General features: G+C 38.1%; 1 protein-coding gene across 1 annotated transcript in view; it reads left to right on the top strand.

The window, feature by feature from the left end:
• The window catches only part of PCDH10 (protocadherin 10), a 157,422-nt gene extending 131,697 nt beyond the window's left edge, over positions 1-25,725 (top strand). The window contains exons 4-5 of the mRNA XM_042860027.2: positions 6,768-6,881; positions 24,758-25,725. Of these exons, the coding sequence (XP_042715961.2) occupies positions 6,768-6,881; positions 24,758-24,831 (188 nt within the window). The 3' untranslated portion in view covers positions 24,832-25,725. The remainder of the gene's footprint in view (positions 1-6,767; positions 6,882-24,757) is intronic.
• Positions 25,726-26,293: the final 568 nt, after the last annotated feature.

Genomic DNA, 26,293 nt, shown 5'->3' on the forward strand with positions numbered 1-26,293 from the left:
ACCACCCTTCAGTGAACCAATATCTCTACTGAGAGCCAGAAACCCACTAGTCACCATAATCATTGCAAAATGTATGTACAGATAATATTTAAGAAGTTATTTATCTATACTAAAAAGTATGTTTTTAAGATTTTTAAGGCTGATAACCAGGAGGTGACATATCTCAGAAATGTTCCTTTTAGGTAGCAGATAACAGATGCTTATCTCCCTGTCTGGCCATTTGTGTTTTGTATGCCTCACAATGTATGCCTATTTGCATACTTAGCAAAGGGCTAAATAATAGATTGTGAAATCTACAAGAGAAGAAATCTACGGGATGAAATGAAAAAAAAAAACAGCAAGGAGGTGCCCTATTTAAAAATAAAGACAAAGGATTGTTCTGATATATCTTGGAGTGCAAAGGAAAACACTAGCAATTTTGTCGGTAAATTTTATGTCGCTAAGTGGTGTGAAAAAGCACATCCCTGACCAACATAAGTTACATAGAGAGAGAAGCACCCTTGTGGACAGCTCTATGTTGGCAGGAGATGCTCTCCTGCCGACATAGCTACCGTTACTCATCGTGGGTGGCTTAATTATGCTGGTGGGAGCGCTCTCTTCCATTGGCATAGAGCGTCTACATGGGAGGCCTTACAGCAGCGCAGCTGCAGCAGTACTGCTGTGCAGCTGTAAGGTCTCTAGTGTAGACATAGCCTGAGTCCTTCACCTAGGAAGCAAGCTTGTCTCATGAACAGAGGGTCTCAGCTATGCTTGACTGTAAAGCGCTGCAAGGATTTTGTGTGAGCAATACAACATAAGACATGAAAGGATCTTATTAATTAAGTCTAGGCTCTAGCATGCATGTTATGGTATTATTTCATATGTAGCCATTTGTTTCCAGTACTTCTATTTGCTACTACTTGAATATCTGGGCTTTGTTAAATAAACTTAGATATGTTTGTAGAGAAATCAAGTTTAAGTGCTGTGTGTTAAGCAGAGCCGTGATCTGAGGTGAAACTGGGAAGCTGCGGTGCATGTTTCTTTGGAAACAGCAAATCTGTGAACCCCAAGAGTGTCCAATGGACAGGTTCAGGACACTCCAGGGAGGTGCTCAGAGGGCTCGAAGGTTGGAGTGTGCCAATCGCTAACCTATAGAATGACTACGGGGCCTGCGAGGCCTGGAGGGGAGTGCTTGTATTGCTTGTGGCCGATGATGTTGGGGAGCTGACCCCTGGCAGGCACAGATAAGGCTTCCATGCTCAGGGCGGGTGATAGCAAGGCGCGTCACAAACCTGGGTATCCCCAGGAAGTGTTACAATCAACCCCTTCTAGTGTAGGCAGCATGCTGGTGATGTGCCTGTGGGAGAGGTGCATGGCTAGAGTGTTTATGGTTATTATGCCCTGGTGATCCACAGCTGGCTTAATGGGCCTTTGAGGACTGTAACCCGCTGGCACAATTTAGAGAAGCCCTGAGGCTGCTCTGCCTTTGTTCTGGTCACTGGCTGCCAGGTGTAAAGTTGATATACATCCTCTTTTGCCTTCCACCTCTGGTTCTGCACTGTCCACAGCCTGGCTGTGACCTAAGGATGAAGGCCATTTATTTTGTAATCCAATAAATATGAAATGAAAGTAATTATTGGTGGATACCACATATTAAATATTAATGTATTCTTTGTCTCATTCAATTAATTTATACTTTGGTCAATACATTTTTATAGTGGCAGTAATCACAAGAATATTTGCTTATTACATAATTTTTTGGTGAATGCAAGTTTCCTTGTCTCTTTCTCATGTGAATGAGATATGAAAAATTCAGAATGGTGCAGTGTGATAGTAATGTTTAAAATATATGAGTTTCTTCACAGCCCTGAAACCCAAGGACCAAAATCACTTGCACAGAGGTGGCCAAGTAGCCACAGATGTTTCTATAACTTATCGAGCTGCATTTGCACTCATGTAGCTGCTGTGTGCTGTTCCATGGTACGAGAGGGAGGATTGCATGGCCCCAGCTTACTTGGAACATACCAAAGCAAAACTTGTCTTGCTCAGACTTTGCACAGTATGAAAGAATGATGGCCCATTATGTTTTCATGGTATTATATGTATCCAGAGTGTGGCAGTTAAGTCACTTACTTACTGCACTGCACTGAAGGTAGCATGGAGCCATCCTGCCCCAGCATACCCACTCACCACCCTTTAGGAGGATGAAGCCTGTGAGCATTCCCTGCCACAGACAGTGATCTCTGCTGGCTGAGGAAGAGATGATGGTGCTGCCTTCTCTCTGCCTCTTCTTGGGGTTGGAGTAAGAGACAGCAAATTGGAGGGGAGTGCTGTTCCCACTCCTGCACTAAAAGTAGACGGGTGCGCCCCTTCCTTTTCCTGGCTTAGTTAAGCAGTACTCCTCCTCCTCACTGATTGCTGTGGTAAAACCTATCTTCCTGGTTCAATCAACGTTAATTGTTGATTGAGGGAGCAGGCCTGGGCACAAAAGCATATGGGAACTCCAACTGTTGCATGCTCCTGAGCTTTTTGCACACTCTCCTTGCAAAGACAGGAAACAGGAGCGGTAAATTTCACTGCAGCAGCCAAGAAGGAGAGGAGGTAGTGCTGCTTACCTGAGTCAGGAAAAGAACAGGAAGCTCTTCTCTCATTTTAGCAGAGGAATGGAAGCAGCAATCTCCTCACATTTTCTCCCTTTCATTTCAACCCCTGGATTCAAGCCATCCCCAAAAGAGTTGTATGGGACAAGGGAGGAGGTGGTACCACTGGCCAGCCACCTTCTGGCCTATATAAGACCTTAAAAGGGGTCTGAAAAAACAGCCACTGACCAAGTAGAATTCGTGACTAATTACCTTAGATGAGCTGATAGCTGTAGCACATATATAACGCACTGTGTATGTAACGCACAGGAGTGCTGGTAAAAAAAACCTCAGCTTTATTCTTAGAGCTAGTAAAAATGGCGAATTTCCTTTTTGCCCAAATATTTCACAATGTTTTTACCATACTTTTTGTCATTATTTCAAATATTGTGTAAATTTACATTAAAAATGCATGCCACGTTTAAAATGTTGACAAATCTAAAATTGTTGATAATCTACTTATTTATGGGTCCTGTCAAGGCTGTATCCCCACTTTGAACTTTAGGGTACAAATGTAGGGGCCTGCATGAAAACTTCTAAGCTTAACTACCAGCTTAGCTCTGGTCCGCTGCCACCATCCCAAGGCTAATTTCCTTCCCTGGGTAGCCTTGAGAGACCTTCACCAATTCCCTGGTGAATACAGATCCAAACCCCTTGGATCTTAAAACAAGGAGAAATTAACCATTCCCCTCCTTCCTCCCACCAACTCCTGGTGAATACAGTTCCAACCCCCCTGGGATCTTAAAACAAGGAGAAATTAACCATCCCCCCTTCTTTCTCTCACCAACTTCTGGTGAATACAGATCCAACCCCCTTGGATCTAAAACAAGGAGAAATTAACCATTCCCCTCCTTCCTCCCACCAACTCCTGGTGAATCAAGATCCAAACCCCTTGGATCTTAAAACAAGGAAAAATCAATCAGGTTATTAAAAAAGAAGGCTTTTAATTAAAGAAAAAGGTAAAAATCATCTCTGTAAAATCAGTATGGAAATTAACCTTACAGGGTAATCAAACTTAAAGAGCTCAGAGGACTCCCCTCTAGTCTTAGGTTCAAAGTACAGCAAACAAAGATAAACACTCTAGTAAAAGGTACATTTACAAGTTGAGAAAACAAAGGAAAACTAAGACGCCTTGCCTGGCTATTTACTTACAAGTTTGAAATAGGAGAGACTTGTTTAGAAAGATGTGGAGAACCTGGATTGATGTCTGATCCCTCTCAGTCCCGAGAGCGAACACCCTCACAAACAAAGAACACAAACAAAAGCCTTCCCCCCCTCAAGATTTGAAAGTATCTTGTCCCCTTATTGGTCCTTTGGGTCAGATGCCAGCCAGGTTACCTGAGCTTCTTAACCCTTTACAGGGAAAAGGATTTTGGAGTTTCTGGCCAGGAGGGATTTTATAGTACTGTACACAGGACAGCTGTTACCCCCTTCCCTTTATAGTTATGACAGGTCCCAATTACCTGACCTAGAACAAAGGTTATTGACAAAGGTCAAATCACCTGGGGTCAGTATTCATTGAACCTAATAGCTACACTTGAAATCACCATATATCTGTGCCTTAAGCAGTGGTGGTGTTCCATTGCCTTCATCTGCTCTCTTATCTATAAACTGTTCATACATAGTCTATATCTACTGGAAGTATTCAGACTTATTTATACTATGTTTCTATAATCTTCTTTCTGAAGAGAGAAACCTTGAATATGTCCCAATGGATAAAGAGGAGGAAGGACCATCTTGTTGTAGGAAAAGTAGGAATCGGGCAACCTCCAGCACAGACCCAGACTTCCTGAGTGACCTTTTGCAAGTCACTTAAAGCTGATAGTCCTCAGTTCCTATCAAATGGAAATATCTACCTATGTACCACACTGTATTCATAATAATTGTAAATTAATGTGAGATCCTTGGATGTTAAGCATGACTATCTAAAACACCATATTCATGCAGGAAGCTATGGGTGATTTCAATGGGTTCCCTATATGCATAACCATGGGTGGAGTTTGTGTATATTGCACTGATTTAGCAACATAATTAAGCATTTGCATAACTTTAAAAACATGAGTAGCCTCATTGGCTTTCATGGGACTACTCAGCTGCTTAATAATATGCACAAGCTTAAGTTGTCTTCCTGTCAGATGGTGAGATGAAGTTTCCCTCAGGTATATCAGAAATATATTAATTATGGCCTGGTGACAATGACCCTTTTTGTCAAATAGGGCTATTTGCACAAGTCCTGATTTCAAAGGCCTTCTTCATAGTCAATGCCTTTAATGCTGTAATAAAAGCAAATGAATAGTGAGCCAGGCATGGGGCATCTCCACAGACACAAAATGCTAAAACATGGAAATAGGAAGGTATCTTCATAAGTATCCTAAAGATCTGTAGATTTAAATACATGTACTGATAGATACTTGTGAAAGCAGCTTATGAAATGTGTTTGTAAACTGAAGACTCCAAATGTACCTGTATCTGTAACTGATTTGTTATGCTGCTTTTTATTCTTGGAAAGGCAAAGATGTCTGGGGAATTTGATTGTAAAAATCCCATTGTTATAGCCAAATTGCTGATTAGTGAATTTTCTGGCTCGCCATTCCAAATCTACAAAGAGAAGTAGTAGTGTTGTCTGACAAGAAGACAAAATAAAATAAAATTATGAAATTAATACTGAGAGGTGGTGTGATGTACTGGAAAGATCACTGGACTGGGACTCAGGAGTCTTACAGTCTATTCCTGGCTTTACCACTGACCTGTTGTGTGACTTGGGGTCAATTGACCTCTCTGTACCTCTGTTCCCCTTGTTTACCTTGTCTTTTTAGACGGTAAGCATTGCGGGACAGGGACAGTCGATCACTATGTGTCTGCAATGCCTAGCAAAATGGGGTGGTGATCTTGGTTGGGGCTTCTAGGTACTACTGTAATACTAATACAAATAAAAGGTCCCACCATCACCATGACACAAATAATAAGACCTGAAAACAACTCATCTACAGAAAAGGTGCCAAATCTACCTATTTATGCAGCAGAGAGTTAGAAAAGCCACATTTTCTGCCATGTTGAAGCATCATTGGTTTATGGTTTGGAGGCAGTACAATCACTAATTTTAGTTACTGTGCTGTGAATTGTTGATATAGACTTCTGAATGCATCTTGATGCATCGGAACCACAGGAAAGGTCTGAATCAATTTTCTGACGTATGCTAAAATAGCAAGAGTCTATAATGGCTGCACATTGGGAAGGCACTTGTAGCACAGAAAGACAAAAGTAGAAAGAAACACAGGGAAGGATGAATTTCTTAGGAAAGCAGCTTGACAAAGTCAACTACAATGTAGAAATTGTTTCGCTTCATGACTTCCATAAACATAGAAGACATCTCTGGAGTCTTTTAAATAACTCATTGTATAATTTATTTCTGAAGGGCTGCAATGTGCCTTTAGTCCTAAGTATGGGGTAGTGGCAGCATGCCAGGAGTAGCCATAGAGACATTGTGCCTTGGAGATGCCCCTCTCATTTACAGTTCTCTTGCTGCTTCCTACTTATTCTCCCCAAGAGAATCTCTGCTATTCTACCAGCAGCCAATTATAACATGCCACAGGCAGGATCAGCTTCAGTGGCCAGTGTGTTGAGTGGAAGGCACTTCCTTTTCTCTCCCACGTACACTTGTACACCCAGACACAAGATCCAGGTAGTCAGTGCAAGGGAAATTCTTATCCCACTTATCTGGTCTGTGTTGGCATGTAGCCCAAGTCACAATATAGCCCAAACCAAGATCAAAATTGTGCCTTTAGGTTTAGAGGTCATACTGACTTCAATGACAGCTACATGTATATAAACTTTGCCCCTGTCAGATTAAAGCAAAAATGAGAACAGAATACATTTTATACAGAATGACTATTTGAGCGAGACATCCAAACCAATGGGCTGACATTTGCTTTGTATCAAAAATAAGAACAATCCAGTTCTTTAATGTGAATAATTTGGTTTTCTGCCCCTGAAGATATGGACCTTGAAACATACTAATATGGAATTATTTCTGTCATATCCATCAATGCATCATGTAATATATGTATTTCTCATTGAACTCTTTCTACTAAAGAAAGGCATTATATTGCCAGGTATTACATTGTTAAGTTTTATGTTCCTTTCTTCTAGAAATTAAGGAATATTTTGGTGTTGTTTTTGAAGTCTCATCTGGTAAAATATCACAGCTCCATGGCAGTAGTTGTGCAGAACAAGACAGATGGACCTGCTGCACAGAAGCATTAAGTAGGTATTTCTTCTATGTTTTCTAGCTAGTCTCATATAGACCTACCTTTTACTTAAAAAAAAATCAATTTAAGAGGATTCTACTGGATATTTGAAAAGTAGCCTACTTTGCAGAATTTAATAGGATTATACTATTGATCCCATCTTTACAATGTTAGCTAGTATTTTGTACTTGTGAACTGCAGACTATTATACGACTGAACACAAGGGAAGAGGGATTAGTTTGTGAAAGAATAAGCAGCGTTTCCTTAAACTGCCCTGATAGTCACTCTCACTTAGTAAATGTCAACTAAATCAAAAACACCAGTCGACTGGATTGTGGCAGCATCCCACAAAAACTATGTTAAGTATGTACTTGGAAGGCCTCTTCAGAATTTTGTGCACTCTAGGAGGAGGGCAATTAAATGGTGCTTGCTGGGTGGTGTAAATTGCTATCAAATAAATGGTTTGAGCATCAGAAACATTCATTTATTTGTATTTAACCAGATTAAGAGCTACTAAAATTAAACACCTGCCCAGCAACACAGAGTCCATTTTATATGCCTGTTCTGATGATTGTCCAAATATAAACATGAGATGTCTGTTGTTCTGTAAAAGCTTAATGGAACAAATGTCTGTGATGCTGGCAGACCAGAAGGCAGCTCATACCAAAGCCCCTAAGCCTCACCTGACCAATACATAGCTGGAAACTAGTCTAGCTCACCGGTGTGTTAGGATTGTTAAAATAGGTATTAGATTTATAAAAATGTGTTTAGATTTTACAGAATGCTTGTAAATGCATTAATCTCACTTCTGATATCTGTATCCCATATTATAAGGTAATGTTTAAGTGTTTGCTCTGAAATTGTAAACCAACAGTCAGGAGAAAGCATGAAACCACAAGAGGTGTTAGCACCTGCCCAACAAAAGAAGGCCTATAGACACAAAACAAACCACTGTAGAACATCAGAGGACTCCCCCACACACACCCATGAAGAGGACTCATCCCATCAGCTTGAACTCTTGGGAAGGGAATAAAAATTCCTGACAAGAAGAAACTATATCTTTATACTGCTTGGACTCTGAGCGTCAAGGATTACTAGACATAATCAAAAGATACCTGGATTATACCAGAAAGACACATAGAGCTTGCTTATGATAGAAGCCTCTATTACCTTTTGGAACCTTAGACTGAACCTCATTTGTGTGCATGCTTACCTGCTTTAACCTTGTAAATAAAATCTAAAGTGCAATTGACATTAATAAGTGACTGGTCCTTTGGGGGCTGGGAGTAACTTGTATATCGTTATGATTTTGGGTGTAAGGGACCATCTATCACAAAAGGCAAGCTTGTCTAGATGGCAAGGTAGATGGGAATACCCAAGAGGACCATCTGTGACTCCATGGGTTAAGCTCTTATAGTACCTGAGGAGTTTACACTAGATACTTGGTTGGTGAAATCGTAAGTATAGAATTCAGAACCAGTTTGGGTTTTGTCCCCTGCTTCTTAACAGTCTACCCTGAAGTTGGTACTCATGCTCTTGGGACAGCTTGACAATGTCTATTGGGAAACATCTCAAAGACTACATTTCATAATGAAATGTTTTCTGATGAGCTGTACACAGTGTTTACTGCAGAAGGTAGTTTGGTCTGGCTATGGGAAGTTTTTTTCTGAAGCTGAAACTCACCTGCCTATACATATAGATGCTGGCTATTAAATAATACCTTATTGACATACATTCACATAAAGCAATATAGCTTTTGAAATGGAGGGTTTCTCCACAATGAAAAGCACCTCTAAAAGGTGAAGTTTCTAGAACTTTTTTGTATGCAGCAGTATTGTAGCCATGTTGGTACCATGATATTAGAGAGACAAGGTGGGTGAAGTAATATCTTTTAAGGAAAGTTGTCAGTAGCCATAATTAACATGGTCATCATGTTACAGTAGCACCCCTTTGTCTGCTGGTTTGCCCACTATCTACTGTTTGTGTTCAGGGACTGTACCACTGTCCACTGAGCAGTGGATGTCATGTTTGTTAAGGATTTCACAGTCAATTTTTTTTTCCTGATGCAATCAATGTAGTGACCAAGAGTGTGGTTACATCCACATTTTCTTGCACTTGTACACTCCCATCAACTGTCCAGTGGATTTTGGTTCCTAAATGAATGAATCCCTTTTGAAAAAATGAGATTTAAACTCCTAAATCAGTTAGGTGCTGCAGCACTGAGCAGAGCAATGTCTAAATACCTTTAAAAACCTGGTGTTAACTTACTTCATACTGTTTTAGGAAGCATTTTAGTCCTCCTATTTGCCCACACAACTAATCTGGCTGCTGATTGTGTGATGGGATGGGACTGAGGACTCCTTCCACTTTCAGTGCTTTCTGGTGCGCTCTCTCTCTCTCTCTCTCTCTCTCAAAGAATCCTCTGACCTAAAAAACCTCCCTGAGGACATCAAAGATAAATGTGACACTTTTTCAAGAATAGGGATTTCTCCTGAAGTCTTCATCCAACTGGCTTTGTTTCCCTAACTGCTATGCAGTGTGCTTAATAGGGATTGCTAATGGTCCTACATTTCAAGAGTGCATTTCAATAGTGAGATGTGTATATTAGACTGGTTTTGCACCAGTTTCTCCTATCTTAAACCAGGGACAGGTAGGGCTGGATTAAGATGAAGAGACTCCAGTCCCATGTTTAGGGGTCCATCTTTTGGATCATGGGATTGTCAGACTCTCAACTTTCATTTATTTTAAAATGTTTCTAGTCCCCATGTTTGCAAATAGCTGGAAAACATGAACTGACTGTAACTGAAGCTATGACCTCTGCCTGAGTTTGCAGACAGCTTGAACCACTAGCTCTGAGAGGTGTGAGCCACTCCATAAATACTAGTGGGGTGTCACCCGCAAGATGGAATGCTCTGGGGCAGGACAGAAATCCCATGTTTTGCTTAGCTCTATCCAGGTAGCATTTCAAATATAAATTCCATCTGAAACTTTTTTCTTTGTCCAGCTTAGTAGGTAACTTCAGCTATAGCCTTCAGAAAACACAGATCATTCTTATTTAGTAAAATATATGGATGTTAGAAAACTCTACACCTAACAATTTTGCACATTATAAACATGGTAGTAGATAGCCTGCACTGTGTATTTCGGTATGTAAGGGCCTATTTGCATGTTGATGGATGTGGAATTTAGGATAATTGCTACTAAAACTAATGGAAGTTATGTGCATAATCCTTCTCCTCCCCCTAACGATGCCTGGATAGGAAATTGTTCCCCCATAGTACACGACAATGACATTCACTTAATGCCATCTCTCATCAATTATAGAAAAAAATATATCACCTCCAACTATAAAATATTTCTAGAAACAATGTACCTGAGTGTGTGGGTTTGGAAAGAACACTGAAAAGACATCATGAACTGTATCCTTTCTTTTGTATATTTCTGGGAAAGCAAGTTGAATTTATTAGCAGTTTTGTTGCTGAAGTTAAAAAACATTCACAAGATTTATAGCTGAAACAATAGCTGTAGATGTTCAGCACTGTTGTATTTATTGCAGGTTTTGTTGAGCTCATGGCATCCTTTGATTAACTGCCATCAAAGACATATTTTGTAACAAGGGCTGTGTCATAGTTCTGTTTCCCTGTATTTCATAAAGTTCCACTGGGCCTTGAGGGTGAGTGCAAAAACATTCACTTAGCAGGTGTGCAGACAAGTGGCAAAAGTAATGACTAATTGACTGCCATTTAGGATTTATTTGGAGATCTACTGACTCCTGCCCCTCCTCAAATGATGAATGATGCCTCTTTCTTTAACAGAGAGTAGCCAGCTGCTTGTTGCTGAAGTGCGTTTTCAGAGTAAATACTATAGCATTCACAAAATCAGCTAACCAGAGGAAGTAAGGATATGTTTTAATCTATGAACTTGTCCTTTTCTTTTTAATAATTCAAATGAAGTAACTGAGGTGGTAATACACATATATCATGTCAACAGAGTATAGTAGCACATTACTGCTACAAGTCACTACAATACCTATAGACATAACAAGATTAATTAAAGGATATTGTGGTAGCCTTAAACAGCAGTTCTACTCTAAAAGGTGACTTTGTAAATATGATATTGTGGAATTCTAACCTTGTTGTGTCTTAGTGATTCCAGACCTAATCTGTTCAGTTTGCAAGTAAACAAAAAGTGGTATTGTTATTTCCCTCCACCGCCAACTTAAAGTTATGCAAACTCAGCCTGGATTCTCAAAGTCAAGCTAGGTCCTTTGCATCTTGCAAATTATCACCATTAGTAAAGGTTCTATAGCACCTGAGCTGTTTTATTGCCTTTAATGCTTTTGCATTGTTGTCACTGATTTGGAATTTAGTCAACAATTCTGTTGATGCTTCACAAAAAGGAATAGAATCCAGCTCACTCTGTCTTAGCTGAATTGGTTTTGCAAGGCTGACAGGAGGGAAAAGAAATAAAAGTGTACTTTAGTCACTAAGAATTCTGGAGTGAAATCCTGGCTCCATTTAAAGCCATGGCAAAATTCCTATTGAGTTCATGGGGCTAGGATTTCACCCCCAAAACAGAGAAGTTCATTACAAAGGAACCAATTATACATAGTCATTTTTCAGAGCATATCAAACTCAAAATGTCCTTACTTTTGTGGTTTTATATTGAAGAAATATGACCCTCATTGCTATTTAGCTCATGTGACTCATAATTTATGAACAAGTGACTTAGGAGCTTTACTTCAAGCTTCTTGCCTTCTGCATTTCTAAAGATATTCAGCTTATATTCTCTTGATCTGAAAATATTGAGTAATAATCACTTATATCTTCAGTGTGAGATTCCAAAGCTTAAAATACATTGCTGACTAATTCCCTGATATTTGAGAGATATTTTCTGTCATTGTAGCAGGAGAAATAACATTTTAAGCACAACAGCTAAACAGTCAGTACTTTCGTTGCAGCACTTGCCTTTCAGTGTTATATATTTCAGTTTTATGTCTGTATTCAGTTAAAAAAAATCCACAGTATTGAATATTCTAGTCAAGGAAGCATTGCAGATTTTCTCAGGTGTTCTGCAGCAAGAAGGATTTGAAGGGGATACGAGAAGTGCATCCAGGTTACAGAGGAACTGAACTAAACAGCCTGATTCACCAGTTACTCCAGTTTTATACCAATAGTTCTGTTGTACAACTGGAGTGACTGAATTGAAGTCAGTAGAAATACACTAGTGTAAAAAATGAAATAATGCAAGTGATGGCCAAGACTGAGCTTTTTCTTTGTATTTAGTAAGCTTCCCACCCACCCTACCCCGACACTATCTTTTGTGTGCATCTTTACTTTTATTTCTTGATTATCAGGATTACTAAAATAGTGATGGAAAGGATATTGGCAGAGTACGCACAGTCTAAACAAATGGACAGAACACTTTTGCTGGCATTCAATCATCCTAAACATGAAGTATTTCATAAAGGGTGGGGGAGATAGCTCAGTGGTTTGAGCATTGGCCTGCTAAACCCAGGGTTGTGAGTTCAATCCTTGAGGGGCCACTTAGGGATCTGGGGCAAAATCAGTACTTGGTCCTGCTAGTGAAGGTAGGGGGCTGGACTCAATGACCTTTCAAGGTCCCTTCCAGTTCTAGGAGCTGGGATATCTTTATTAATTATTATTAAGACTCCCAACTGTGCCTTTCCAGAGGAAAATCCATTAAGATTTATACCAGTATTAATAAAAATTGTTGGTAGACCATGGCATTGTCAGTTAGGGGTGTGGGTGACTTTTACCAATATAGTTATACCAGTGCAATCTATAGTGTGAATACAGGTATACTGGTATAAAGTTGCCTTATACCAGTATAGTTTATTCCCATTCCTGTAGAGGAATAAACTATACCAGCATAACACATTTATAGACTGGTCTAACTGCATCCACATTCGTGGGCAGGTTTGTATCATTGTAACTATACTTGTATATTTAAAGCAGTACAACTTTTATTTGTAGACAAGGCCTAACCCACAATACTGTAAAGCAGGAGCTGTAATCCCATATCCCCAGCTCTTAGGAGAGGAAAGAAAACAATTTATATATAATTGGAGCCCCCAATCTTCCTTCTCTAGTAGCTCCACACTCTGGGATTCTTACAAATGCACTTACAAATTACCAAGCAAGGTAATTTCAGGAAAACATTTTCATTAGAACCTTAGATGATATAAATATTTCATTTTTTATTAAATAGTGGTTCAAGATTCAAATAATAAAACTGAACATATTTTAAGCATTCTAAATCACAAAAATACATCCAGTTTGGACAAAGCCTTTGTGATGTATTGAAATTCATATACTTTTTGCTTAGTGACTACTTGATGAAAATGCTTTGGCAGTTTGATGCAAAAGGAAATTGCTGTTCATAGTTGAAAATTCAGCAAAAGGGTTAAGCTCTTGTGTGGAAAAGTATCTTACTCTATATCCTTATCTTTAGCCTACAGTTTAATGAACTACAGTATGTTATCCTCTCTTTAATAGTGTCAGAAGATCATAAATAAATTCATGACATCCAGTAAAGGGCTGGTAGTATCAAGCATCAGAGCCAGGTAATGCAAGTTAGTGGTGGTGTATGTTTAAGTCATGTGTCAGTTTACTCCCCCCAGAAAGGGCAAGTGTGATTTTTGTTTATTTTAAAGCCCCATTGAATGTATTAAGACAACAAGAAATGAAAGGACTGAAAAATTATAGTTAATGCGAGGCAGCTAAAATATATGTTTTCAGTCAATCATGTAAAGGAGCTTTTGTGTTGTGAGAACAATACTATTTTCAGTTTATGTGGATCTGCATTTATTTCTAATTCCTTCTTCTCCACATTGCAAAGCTCAGCACCCATTATTGTACTGACAGAATTCCACCTAAGTTTAACATCTAATTATATCCAAACATAAAGGACGAGGAAGAGAGACATATGAATGTTAAGTAGAAATATTCAGAAAACTTTTTTTCTTGATTTTTCAGAAGCAGGTTGGGATGTGTAGCTTCATGATTGCCTGGTAGTGAAGGTTTATAAGACCAAATTGGAGACCCTAGTATGAGGCAAGGTCAATGATCACAAAATACAGGTTAAAAATAATTTGCAGTTAAAAAATAAAAAAAATGAAGTAACAGGAAAAGCACTGTTGATTGTGCATAACAGAGAAAAATGAGAAAATAATGACAGTTGATCATCTTGGATCCTGTGCATCACTTATGGTAATACATCTGTAGGCCTTTTTATGCTCTTGTGAATTTAATTAATTTGTATGCTATATTACTGAAGCAGGAGCTCTAGTATTATCAATTAAATATTAATGCTTTTTCTCCACTTCTTTTTAGATTTCATTGTCTCCCCATCCTTTTACTTAAAGGGAAAAAAGAACCCTGAAATTGTGTTTTCTGCTTAAAGAAAGCTCTCCAAAAGAATACAGAATTTCTTTCTTAATAAAATCCAGTGTGTTGTAATTATGTTTTGATAAATATCAGTTAAATGGTTATATTAGAATGATTCTTGGTACAAGTGTAAATGTGCCTAAAAACTGAAGGAAACAATAAAACACGTGCTCTTTTACACTTCTGAGATACTAGATATAGATGCCATTTCCAAGACCATCTTCTTCTATCATTAGTAGTGGTAGGCAATTCAGAAATTTCATTCTCAATAAGAATGCTGAAATGAATTATTTTTGCCATTGTTGCTAACACTAGATAAGGGCCCGGATGAGCCTTTTGAGAAGAGAAGAAAGTAAATGCAAGTTAAAATTAAATGTAAAATATGTAACTATAGCTATACATTTAACAGCAGTAATATAACAATACCAGACCATTATTAAGACTGAAAGTATTGAACAGATAGAGAAAAACTGAATATATTCCTTATATAATTTATACCTTTCTATATTTTGGGGCCCTGAATAACTGACCATCAAGGGGCAGAGCATCTGTCTCAATCAACTCCCTTTGAGTCTGGAAAAGATGATAAACACAAAAGCAGAAGAATACCTGCCAAAGGTCCTCCACTTCATCTCTGTTCAGGTGAATGCTATGGGAGAGACAGTGGGTGAAGCTAGTTACACTAAACTTAGGAATATGGTTATTGGGAGGAGTATTAGAAGAATAAATGACACCACTCAGATATACCTGTCTTGCACTGATGAACAGCCTATTTCTTATTAATCCTTTGTATTTATTCAGATAAGCTGATGTATTGTATTCTAATGTTTGCTAGAGAAGAAAATAGGGAAGGAAAACAAATCATACTACTTTTGTGCTGGTAAAGTCTTCAGAAGTTTGATCAGTGGAAGTGGGGACCGATCCATTTATATGAGCATTAAGCATTTTAGGACATTATGGGGCAGAGCCTCAGATGATATAAACTGAAGTAACTCCACTGAGATCAATAGCCCTGTAATGATTTGCAGCAGCTGAAGATTTGGCCCTAGCTATGTTGTTCATTCCCTGCTAATATTTGTATTATTACCATCAGCTTTTTCATTATTGCTTATATGCTTAGTGCATTTTTAGTGTAAATATAGTGTACACTATAGCTATAAAGAAATGTAAAATGTTGGTGCGTCAAATGAATATTTCTTTGTGCACCGTGAGACGTCTGTTTTAGGGTGAATATTATCCAGTTAGAAAGAAGAAGCACATAGCCAACTTTTCTCTGGATACTAATACAATTCCAATGTAGGCATGGTGTATGAAGTAATTCTCAAATAGGATCAGAAGTTGCAAGGTGGGGATGGAAGCAATAATTAATCATATTGCTACTGTAGAACAGATGCCCTTGTGAGCCATGTAAGATAAACATATAGGATTTTTTCACTTAGTTATATAAAAATCTTCCCCTCCATTCTGCTAAAAATAAAATTTTTAAAGTACATTCTTCATCAACAGCAGCAGACCTGAAGGTAATGTTATGCTGCAGCAAATTTAACTCCATCCTTCCAAAGCACTTTTTATGGCAAGAACGATTTCCTCTGTATTCACAAAGTATCAGGCTGTGAATTTGTACAGTAAAGAGCTAGTCAGTGATTGTGATGCTGATATTGTCACTGACTAGCTCTTTACTGTACAAATTCACAGCCTGATACTTTGTGAATACAGAGGAAATCGTTCTTGCCATAAGAACTTTAAAATCTATTTCAATGATTAGATATACTAGTTAACGGAAAAGCCTGAGAACATCTAACCTCTAAATCTTAGTTTCCCCCCTTTTCACTTACCTTCATTGAAACTGACCCATAGAGCAGTTAGAATGAACCTCAGACTTCATCAAAAATGTATTTGATCTATTCTCCATCAGAGGAAAAATAAAATAATACCAGCTACATATTTTCTTTTTTCTCAAATATAGGTCTTGTCATGTTGCATTATTCATGTAAAAATCTGAAACTAGAAACTTTTACCCCATGAATAAGATCTTACAATACTTTCCAGTGTGAACAGAATAGATCAAAATAAGCATGGGCTTGACCCTTACATTGAGTAGTGTGTCCCTGACGACAATAGGCAAGATCCTCAGATGGTGTAGTGTGTTATAACTCAGTTACAGTCAACTGAGCTACAATGATTTACACAATTAGAGGATCCCGCACAATAAGAATTTTACCCTTGAGTTCAGTTGAAGGAAGGATCAATCATAGAATTTAAGGCCAGAAGGGAATACCAGATCATCTGATCTCATCACAGTTCAGTAACACAACCCAGCACCTGCACACTAATCCCAACAACCAAAATTAGATCAAACTATTATAGCCCACAGAAGACTAAATTATTATGTGCCAAAGACAGAGAATAGGAGGGACCAAGATGCACCAATGCCTGATGCCCCTGCACTGAGAGGGAATTGATTAAATTAGATATACCCAGATAATCCCAGCAGGTAGCCATGCTGCAGAGGAAGGCAAACCCCAGCCAAGGTCACTGTCAATCTGATCTGGAGGAAAAATCCTCTCCAACCCCACGTATGGTGATCAGTGAGATCCTGAGCATGGGAGCAATAAGCAGCCAGCCAAGCACCTGAGGGAGACAATACTGACAATACTTGATGTCACCTCAGTGCACTGGTCCATTGTCTCATCTCCATATCGAATACTTCAGAGGAAGGAGACCAAAAAAAAAAAAAAAAAAAAAAAAAACCAACCCAAAACCAGAATATAATGGGGAAGGAGGGATAATCATTTCAGACCCATGCAGGTGACCAGCTGAAGTCCACTGTAGCTGAATCGCCTCCTGTGCATCCAAATTCTGTAGCATCATTAGGGAAAAAAAGCTGATGTATCTGGACTCCACTGCAAATCTTTCATGTGGAAGATAAGGCACAGTCTAGGTCCATATTTGTAACCCCACTTTGAAGGTGAATGGAAAACACTTTCACCTTCAACTAAACTGATTTAATATGATTAGCGTATATGTATGTAGAGTTAATAACATATACATAAAATTTACAATACCATAGAACTAGAAATATTCACTGTAAATTAATTTTCACCATATTCACTGATTTGAAAAAAACAGGAATCAATTTAAAGAAATGATTTCTGTAATAGGCAAACAGCAAACCTTCCCGGCAGCAGTTGGCTGGGAGCGTGAAAATAATTTAACACAAATATGTGGTCAGTCTCTTTTGTGACACAGTAAATAGGCATTAAATAAACAGCTCCTCAGAAGTTCTTCCTTTGCTCCCTGCTGTGTTTTTAGGTTTTATTGATGTTATCTACTATTGCAAGAGATGCACAGAAGAGTGAAGTTAGGATTTTTTTATAGGTGAACATGACTTCAGTTTGCTTTCAGAAGCCACTTGAAACAGCAGTCTGATGTCTGAAGGATCTATTCAAATAATGTGAAACTCTACAGTCCTGACAGCATGACTCACATTTCCATGGAAGTCATAAAATACCTTCTCATTCCATAGTGGGGAGGAATGGGCAGAAGCTCCCTGTGAATGAGAAGGGGAGTGGTGTAGAGGGATAGTTCCAGGCTAGCAAGGGGCATCCCATCAGTTCCTACTGCTGTTCCTGTGGCAGTTCCTCAGCATCTGGTTCCTTGTGCACGGATACTCTCTGGCCAGATGACAGTGCCCTGGCGGCTGGTGCACATGCTCCAACCCCTTCCTGTGCCAGGTGTCTCCACTGGGACCAAAAATGTCTGGAAGGTGGGGAAAGGAGAGCTATTCCTATCTGGTCCCTGGCAGCCAGCCTGATCTCATGCATCCTGACAGCTACTCCAGCCCCTCCTCTGGGCTCTGTACTCTTGCCTCCAAGATATTTGTGGGGGGAGGGGACAGGGGGAGGGGGGGGAGGGCAGAAAACATTGAGGGGCATAAATATACATCACCCCTCCACACACACACACACACACACACACACACACACACACACACACCCTCCCCGGTTCCACTGCCTTTTCATGCCAAAACAACTGTACATGATTTTTTTAGCTTTGTTCCTGGTCACACGATATGGTAGAGTGGATTGGAATTTATCTGGGGGGAGATTTTCAAAGTCAGAATGGACACCTGTCTTCAACTAATCTCCAGTTCGAGTTCAGTCTTTGAAATTCTCTCCCTGCTCTCTACACTTAAATCAGTCTAAAAGAGGGATAAAACTCTCACTGCCTTATTTCCTCTTTCCATATTCTTAGGCATCTCTCAACATTTTTAATGGAAATCAATGTCATTTCTCAAACTTCACATTCCATTTTCATTTAGAAGGATGCTAGGTACATCTGTTGTTATGTCTGTTGTCTTGGACCTTGCAAGAATGTGGAGGCAGGCTGCATGTTTGCCTTTTTCTTCCACACTCAATAGCCTTGTACCAGGGTTTTTCAGCCTCTTAGCCAATGAAGACACTGGAGCCACAGTCTACCTTGTCATACCATGGACCAAATTCTCCAGAAATGAGTCCAGAATCATTGCAATGTCATTTCCTTAGCCCTAGATGATATATTTCCAAACCCATGCCTTTCCATTTCCAGACTTGTGGAGCAGAATCAGAAAATAGTGCTGAACCGTTGCTTTAATGACAAGACAAGACAAGAAAACCATTTTATTGAAAAGATACTAATGTATTAGAACAGCCATTTTCAACATTTTTCACCAGTGCCACGCTGGGACCTCTCCGCGCCTCTCCCACTCCAGTTAGCAAAAGAGAGAGAATAGGGTGGTTGTGATTTCATGACACTTGTTTTTGGTCCTCAAGTGGAGAACATATCTCATACTCTGCCCCTAAAGAGAAGTATTCACGTCAATCCAATATCCATCAGTCAAATACTCATCAATGGCAAAGCTACATTTAACAAGGAAAATCCTTCTCTGAGCACAGACAAGCAATTCAAAATATTGACATGTGACAGTCAAAGAACTTCAGTGTGGAAAAGGAGTTGCAGATGTTGAGTGCCCATTTCTTTATATAATATAGTGAAGACACAGGCACTGAGAGTCCTGTGGCACCTTTAAGACTAACAGAAGCATACTTCTGTTAGTCTTAAAGGTGCCACAGGACCCTCTGTTGCTTTTTACAGATTCAGACTAACATGGCTACCCCTCTGATACTAGGCACTGAGAGACGTGCTTTTTATTTTTTATTGATTTTCATAAAGAAACAGACAATGAAAAGTACAAAAAAGTAAATGATTTATAGCTTGTATATGTTTCCAACTACTGCACACTTCATGGGCTCTCTAATAGAAGTATGGAATTATGCAATTCTACAGTTTGTCAAATTTGCAAGATCAGACAATAAAATATTACATAGATAAAACATGTTAGAGTGGGGGCAAGAGTAATAAAATAGGAGAAGACAGGAATAAAAAAAGGGAAGAGGGAAGGATAGGACCAGGGGTGAGGCGACCAGGAGGGAAAAAGCATAGGGTTTAGGTGAAATGGAGGTCTGGCATTCTTTGAGCCATGCCAATATTTTTAAGGAAATGGTATCTAGAAATGTGGTCCAACTTTCTTCAAATTCATATAGTTACTCTACAGCAATACAATATTCTTTCTATGGTAGCTAATGCAGGCTTACCTTTAATAATGTTCACAACTTGTCAATTACTCTTCTCAGTTTCACGGGCTCCTCAGTTTCACGGGCACCAAAGTTTCACAGTGATTAAACACTGGCTTGGGATACCATAGACTAAATGCTAGTCTCTGAGTCTCTTTATTCTCCTGGCACAGTGCAGGCACCATCAGTTTCAATACACACAGCATGATCCCATGCAATCCAGATGAAATAAACTACAGCACTGCCAATCTCAATCATTAAAAACCATGAGTCCAGCCCCTAAAAATTGTGAGATTATCTTAAAAGTCATGAGATTTTAAAATAGTAAATTTGGGGTTCTTTTTATTTGCTGTCTGGTTTTTGAGTTATTAGGGTTCATGTTTTCAAGCTTTTCTCAGCACCCCTAAGGGCTAGAACTTAATTTTTTAAATTATTTTATTTGAAAGCTAAGAATGTCACGATTTCCTGACTCCAGAAATTGGGATATTACGAAGAGCACCAAAGATCATGAGACTCATGCTAAAATCCAGAGAGCAAGTAAAATTGATACTCTAGAAAATTTAAAAGACTTTTGTCAGTGGACAGCAAAACAGGAAATCCTGATGTATTGGGTCCTTTCCACTCATGATAGACACGTTAAAAGTTGAGCAGAAGATACATCTATAGGAGACACATCCAGTTGTATTTAGAAGCAAAGGTTCTCCTGAAGTCTTTCAGACAGCTGTTCCTCAACATCTGTAGCCATGCCATGAATTGATCAGCTGACTGCGTAATTGGAGTGGGGAATTACTTTGAATTGACTGGAAGCAGCAGATCCCAACATAACCACCATGTTTGGCAAGGCACATGTTGTTAGTTTCTTAGGGTCAAATCTGCTCTTGGATTAACCAATATAAATCTGGAGTCACAGCAGTGAAATTATCTGGAAATTATCTAGAATTAATTGAAAATAAAAATTGTCCTTGAGCCATTTACATGCTCTTTGACATAACTGTTGTAAATGCAGCCATTTTGCTGCTTTTGTATATTGGTCCCTCCCAAAATTTGGTGTCAGAAACATCCAATCAAATATGATTTAGACCTCAGTTTATGTAGTCATTCATTCGTTCAAACAAATTAAAAAAATTCTACACAATTTATGTAATATTCTCTTGAACCTCTGGTTTACGGTTGTAACATTTACAAAGCCTATTTTTTCTGACCTTATAAGCTAACTTAGACTTTTGTCTAGAGGCCCATAGAATAAATGTTAAGCACAGATTTATGCAAATGTACACATTACTTTGCAAACTAAATGTTAAGGCAATACTTCAAAAGCAAAAAGCAGAATCAAAGAAAATACCATCATGATGTAACAACTGAAGAAACATATGCAGTGTAATACATCAGTTTTCTTTTGTTATGCCTAGTTGTATTAAAGAAAAGTATGTAACTTTTAATACACCATCTCTGCTATTCTTTGACTGCAATAAAGAATTTACCGGTACTTTGTAGTATTTTGATTTACCCTTTTTCCCTTTAATCATGGGAGAATATACTCTTTTGGACTGGATAACTCAAAGCGTGTGTATGGATGGAAGCCACCTAGAAAAAATGCTGTGCCCCAAAATAATTAATTATTACCTCGTCATGAAAAAGGAAACCAAATAAAACATACCTTTATCTGAGGAATGCAAAAATGGAGACTTAAGCAGCTTCCCTTTCTTATGTATTTATGCTAACTTTGAAACACATAACTCAAATATCATAGAAAATTGCAGCATTTTGTACTGCTCTTTATATGTACGTTATATATGTTCTCAGTTGTGAATTACTCTAACAAACTGCTGACTCAGTAAATTTTAACTCATATTCTCCCCCCACCCCCATGTTAAAATATTTACATAAAAGTAGTTTAAGAAACACACTCTGAATAAAAAGTCCCATTAACTACCCCTCCCACCTTATCCATGCTATTATTATAATCTCTGATATTTAAAAGTGAAATGATCTTTACACGTATTACATCTTTTTTTCCCCACCAACATACTGTTTGTTTACTATTTCACATTTAATTGAACTTAGTCAATAAATCTAGACTGGCTTCAGTTTTGTCAGTGCACCTTTGTTTATTATTATATATATATACACACACACACACAGAGTAGGAATATATATATATATACACACACACACACACACACACACACACACACACAGTAGGAAGTGTGTATACAGTACCTTTTTATTTTATTTTATTTTATACGCTTTATATATATATATATATATACACACACACACACACACACAGTAGGAAGATATATCTATATATATATATACACAGAGAGAGAGAGAGAGAGAACATGAAACAATGGGTGTTACTATACACACTATAAGGAGAGTGATCAGTTAAGGTGAACTTTTATCAGCAGGAAAGAAAAAGAACTGTTTGTGTATAGATAGATAGATAGATATCTTCCTATTGTATTTTCCACTACATGCATCCGATGAAGTAGGCTGTAGCCCACGAAAGCTTGTGCTCAAATAAATGTGTTAGTCTCTAAGGTGCCACAAGTACTCCTGGTCTTTTTACTTAATTTATGGAAATTTTATGCTGCTACATAAAAGACTCATGTCTGAGACTATCTTGAGATACAATCTGCAATTGTATCTCTTTATGCCATGATCATGGAAGATCTGATGGGTAAAGAAAGGATGTGCTAGTTCAATACTTGCATGGAAGATCTCCAGAGAGTGCATTTAGGTAGTACAGGAAATGATGGCGGTTCTTTATCATGTGGCTTTCTTTGTCTCGTTAGGACAGGAAAATGTGGACTGTATTAAAAGTAGTAATGTTATAAACATGCACACATAGGCCATAATCCGTTGCTTAATTTAAGCCTCTAAAATAAATCAAACAGCTGATGTTTCTGTGTTTCATGCAGACAAGATGCAGGTTAGGCTAGGCTTAACCACAAACTCTTCCTAAGAGTAAAATAACTCATTTACCTTTTTATTTTATTTTATTTTATTTTATACGCTTTATGCCTATATGGCCCTAGCAGAGATACATTAAATCAAGCTATAATATTTGCTACAATATAAGATTATTACTAGATAAAATAAATCTAAAAGATGTTAATTAATATTAAGAAACTATATTGAAAAGAAAGCTATCTAAAACATTCTGCAAGAGATCTGTTAAATTTCAGAAAGTAGTGAATGAAACCAAAAGAGTATTGCAAATAGTTTAGTTCATGCTATCTATTTTGAATATAGTGATCAATAGGAAATATATGTAACAAACTTTTAACAAAATTATTACAGGGTATTTGTTTTATATTAAAGATGCTGATGCATTCAAATAATATGTTAAGAAGTTAATGTGAAGTAAAAATCTTTAAGGTGAGCCTGACCAAAATGTTATAAGGCCTAAGTGACTGTATGGAATTATTAACTGTGTGGTTGGTGTTACCTGTCCTTGGAACTAGCCAAGGAATGAGCCCAGACAAAGGTGAACTTGAGCAGCACTGAGGTTTATTTATTGGTGTGAGTTGAGCTTGTCTAATACAGCTATACTCACACACACACACATCAGATTCATGCTGGCCAGCTGCAGGTGCGGGCGTAGATTGATTTAGATTTTGCACGTGGCTGAGGCTGGCCAGGCGACAGCTGCCTGGAGATTGGCCCCAAGCGAGAGTCCCTTTGGATCCGTGGGAGGGGGCTACTGCTTCTGGTCTGGTCTCCAGTTTAGTGTGTTGTTACATTTCCTTGTTGGTACCCCTGACCTGGCCACCCATCTTGAGATTTATACTCTTACCAAGATAATACCATGGTTCCATGAAAGGCGATACTTGCCTCTTTGTTTTGCCATTCCTTATATTAATTGATTACATATTCATAAGCATGAATACAATTGACTATATAGAGCAATGCAGCTTTAAGCAAGCATCGAACATCATGGGAGACTTTCCACGACTTGTGGCTTGGTAACGGCATAACAGGAAATTGTGCAGACTGAACTCAAAAGACCAAATGAAAGGGGGGAGAGAGGGGAGGTGTGTATCCGGCTACAGTTGGCAGTTGTACACAGATTTTAACATATTTGATCCTACTAACTTTGTTAATGAAGAGTAGGGAATAATTAAGTACTAGGTACATACAGCTGTTTTGTATTGTTTCAGTAGTGACTATAGCCTATTGGTGATGGACTAAGGAAACAAATCAAATGACTTTATATGATTGCATGATGAACATGGAAAGAACCATCAAGAACTGTGATGAGGCATTACATAAATGTAACCTACAGACAGTTAAAAAAGCTGATCGGACAAGCACGAACCCATGCTAAGTTTGCCAAAGAGCCACATCACAGGGGGGCCCACAGAAAGTAACTTGCAGAAGTTGGTTGTTGACCAGAACTAAGCCAGCAGATGTGCAATGTATGTCCCAGAATACAAAGTGATATGGCCTAACAGGGCTTAAACAAACTGATATGGCACAAGAAGTTTTTCACAAATATATTATAAATGTCCAGGGACAATGTTGTGAGAAGCCATAAAGAAGACATCTGGAATTTTCATTGGATGATGAGAAGGGACACTGCTCATCCTCTAGTTGGAGGTTTCAAATCTCTGTTAGTAGCATGGGTCATTTTCTGATTGGCCCATATCAGCCTTGCCAAGTGGCAGAATCAGGCCCCGCCACCCAGTAGAAAACATATAAAGCCTCATGTTTGTTCAACACATTGGTCCTGATGTTGAAACATCTGGACAAGAGCAAATGTGAGCAATCCTATGGCCACTGAGAATGCCCCTCCATTTTGAAACAACTAAAGTTTATCACTGACAAGCATCCTATTTACTTTGTTTATTTGAAATCCTTTCTAGGGAGACCACTGCAAAGTCCAGAAAAAGAATATGAATACAACTGTCATAACACCTTAAGTGAATTACCTGAATGAACATCCTGCCTATCTTGAAAAAACAGTCATTGCAACTGCGAAGTTGAGCTGGAAAGCCCACCTTCATGCCAGTTCCAATTGATAAGTACAATTGATTTTTATGCATGCATTTTGTTTATCGAAGTAACAACTTGGTTATGTTAAGCTAAATGGTTCTTATTTCAAATGGACTAGTAATTTTTTTATACATTTTAACCTAAACCACTTACTATTAAATACTGTGGTCCATCTGAGAAGTGGCTGCATTTCAGTGATGATTGAAATTATCCTTATATATCCTTACTTACCTCTCAAGAGTGTTTTCAAGCATAATTAATTATTTTTTCTGTGAAGCTTTGCAATGTTTTTAATGAAAAGTACTATAGAAATATGAAGTATAACTGCTAGGTTTGGTGGATTTATTTTGCCTAATTTTAAAGCTGGTCCTCATCAGTTGAAAGTTCAACTCAGAATGAACTATTTACATATACATAAACATATTTCCGTATTCCACTCCAGAGAAAGAGACTTAAAAGAAAATCAGAGTGAGGGAAAAGAGAAAAATGTAGTGGAAACATGAGATGAAAATGTAGCAGAATGAGGGCAGAGTGAAATACAGAGACAGACTGTGGAGATTAAAAAAATCAGAAAGTGGACATTTTCCATATAAGAATAAACCCATGAGTCAAAATTCCTTTCTTGGTTACATGGGTGTAAATTTGGAGTGGCTCCAGTAAAACAGAATTGAGCTCCTTAATTTTGAATTTCCTGATTTTGAAGTTAATATCCCTGTTTCTTAAAAGGAAAAAAAATGCTGATCCCTACTAATTTTATTGTGTACTTCCAATTTGAATAGTATATGTGAAATTACACAGATGAATAGCAAAACAAAACACTGGATCAGATCTTGTTCTCTTTGCTCACATGATCAGGGTTTATAATTATATCCTTGACCTTGTGTCCTTGAGTATGCTCATGGATTTACTTTCAAAATATGATAGTCTCACTGACTTTATTGAGACTACTCACACAAAAGTAAGGTAAAGAGGATCTAATCCTACATATTTTTTCTTTCCATTATCTCAATAAAAACTATAACTGTAAATTTAGTGGCAATGTATTGTGCATGAAGAAAAATAATTCTGTTGCTTATCATTTTAGGGGCTTTCAAATTAACCTGAAGATTAATATTTATTGAGGACCAACCACTGGAAATTTTCAATTTAATAAGTGCAATGATTTTTGAACTATGCACAAAAATAGTCTTAATTCCTTCTTACTGCAGAAAATATATAATTGGTAAACCTTACATGAGAAACAAAAGATAAGTGAATTTTTCTCTAACTTCTTTCTTCCCTTTCATTCTCTGATATATATTTATTATTATTATTAGTGATCAGAATGGAGTTCTGAACATAACCTTAACTAAAGTTTTCACTAGTGGCATACCCTGTCATCACACACTTGTTGAAAGATCACCTTG

This window comes from Chrysemys picta, chromosome 5, assembly GCF_011386835.1.
Source record: "Chrysemys picta bellii isolate R12L10 chromosome 5, ASM1138683v2, whole genome shotgun sequence".
NCBI classification, from domain to species: Eukaryota; Metazoa; Chordata; order Testudines; family Emydidae; genus Chrysemys; species Chrysemys picta.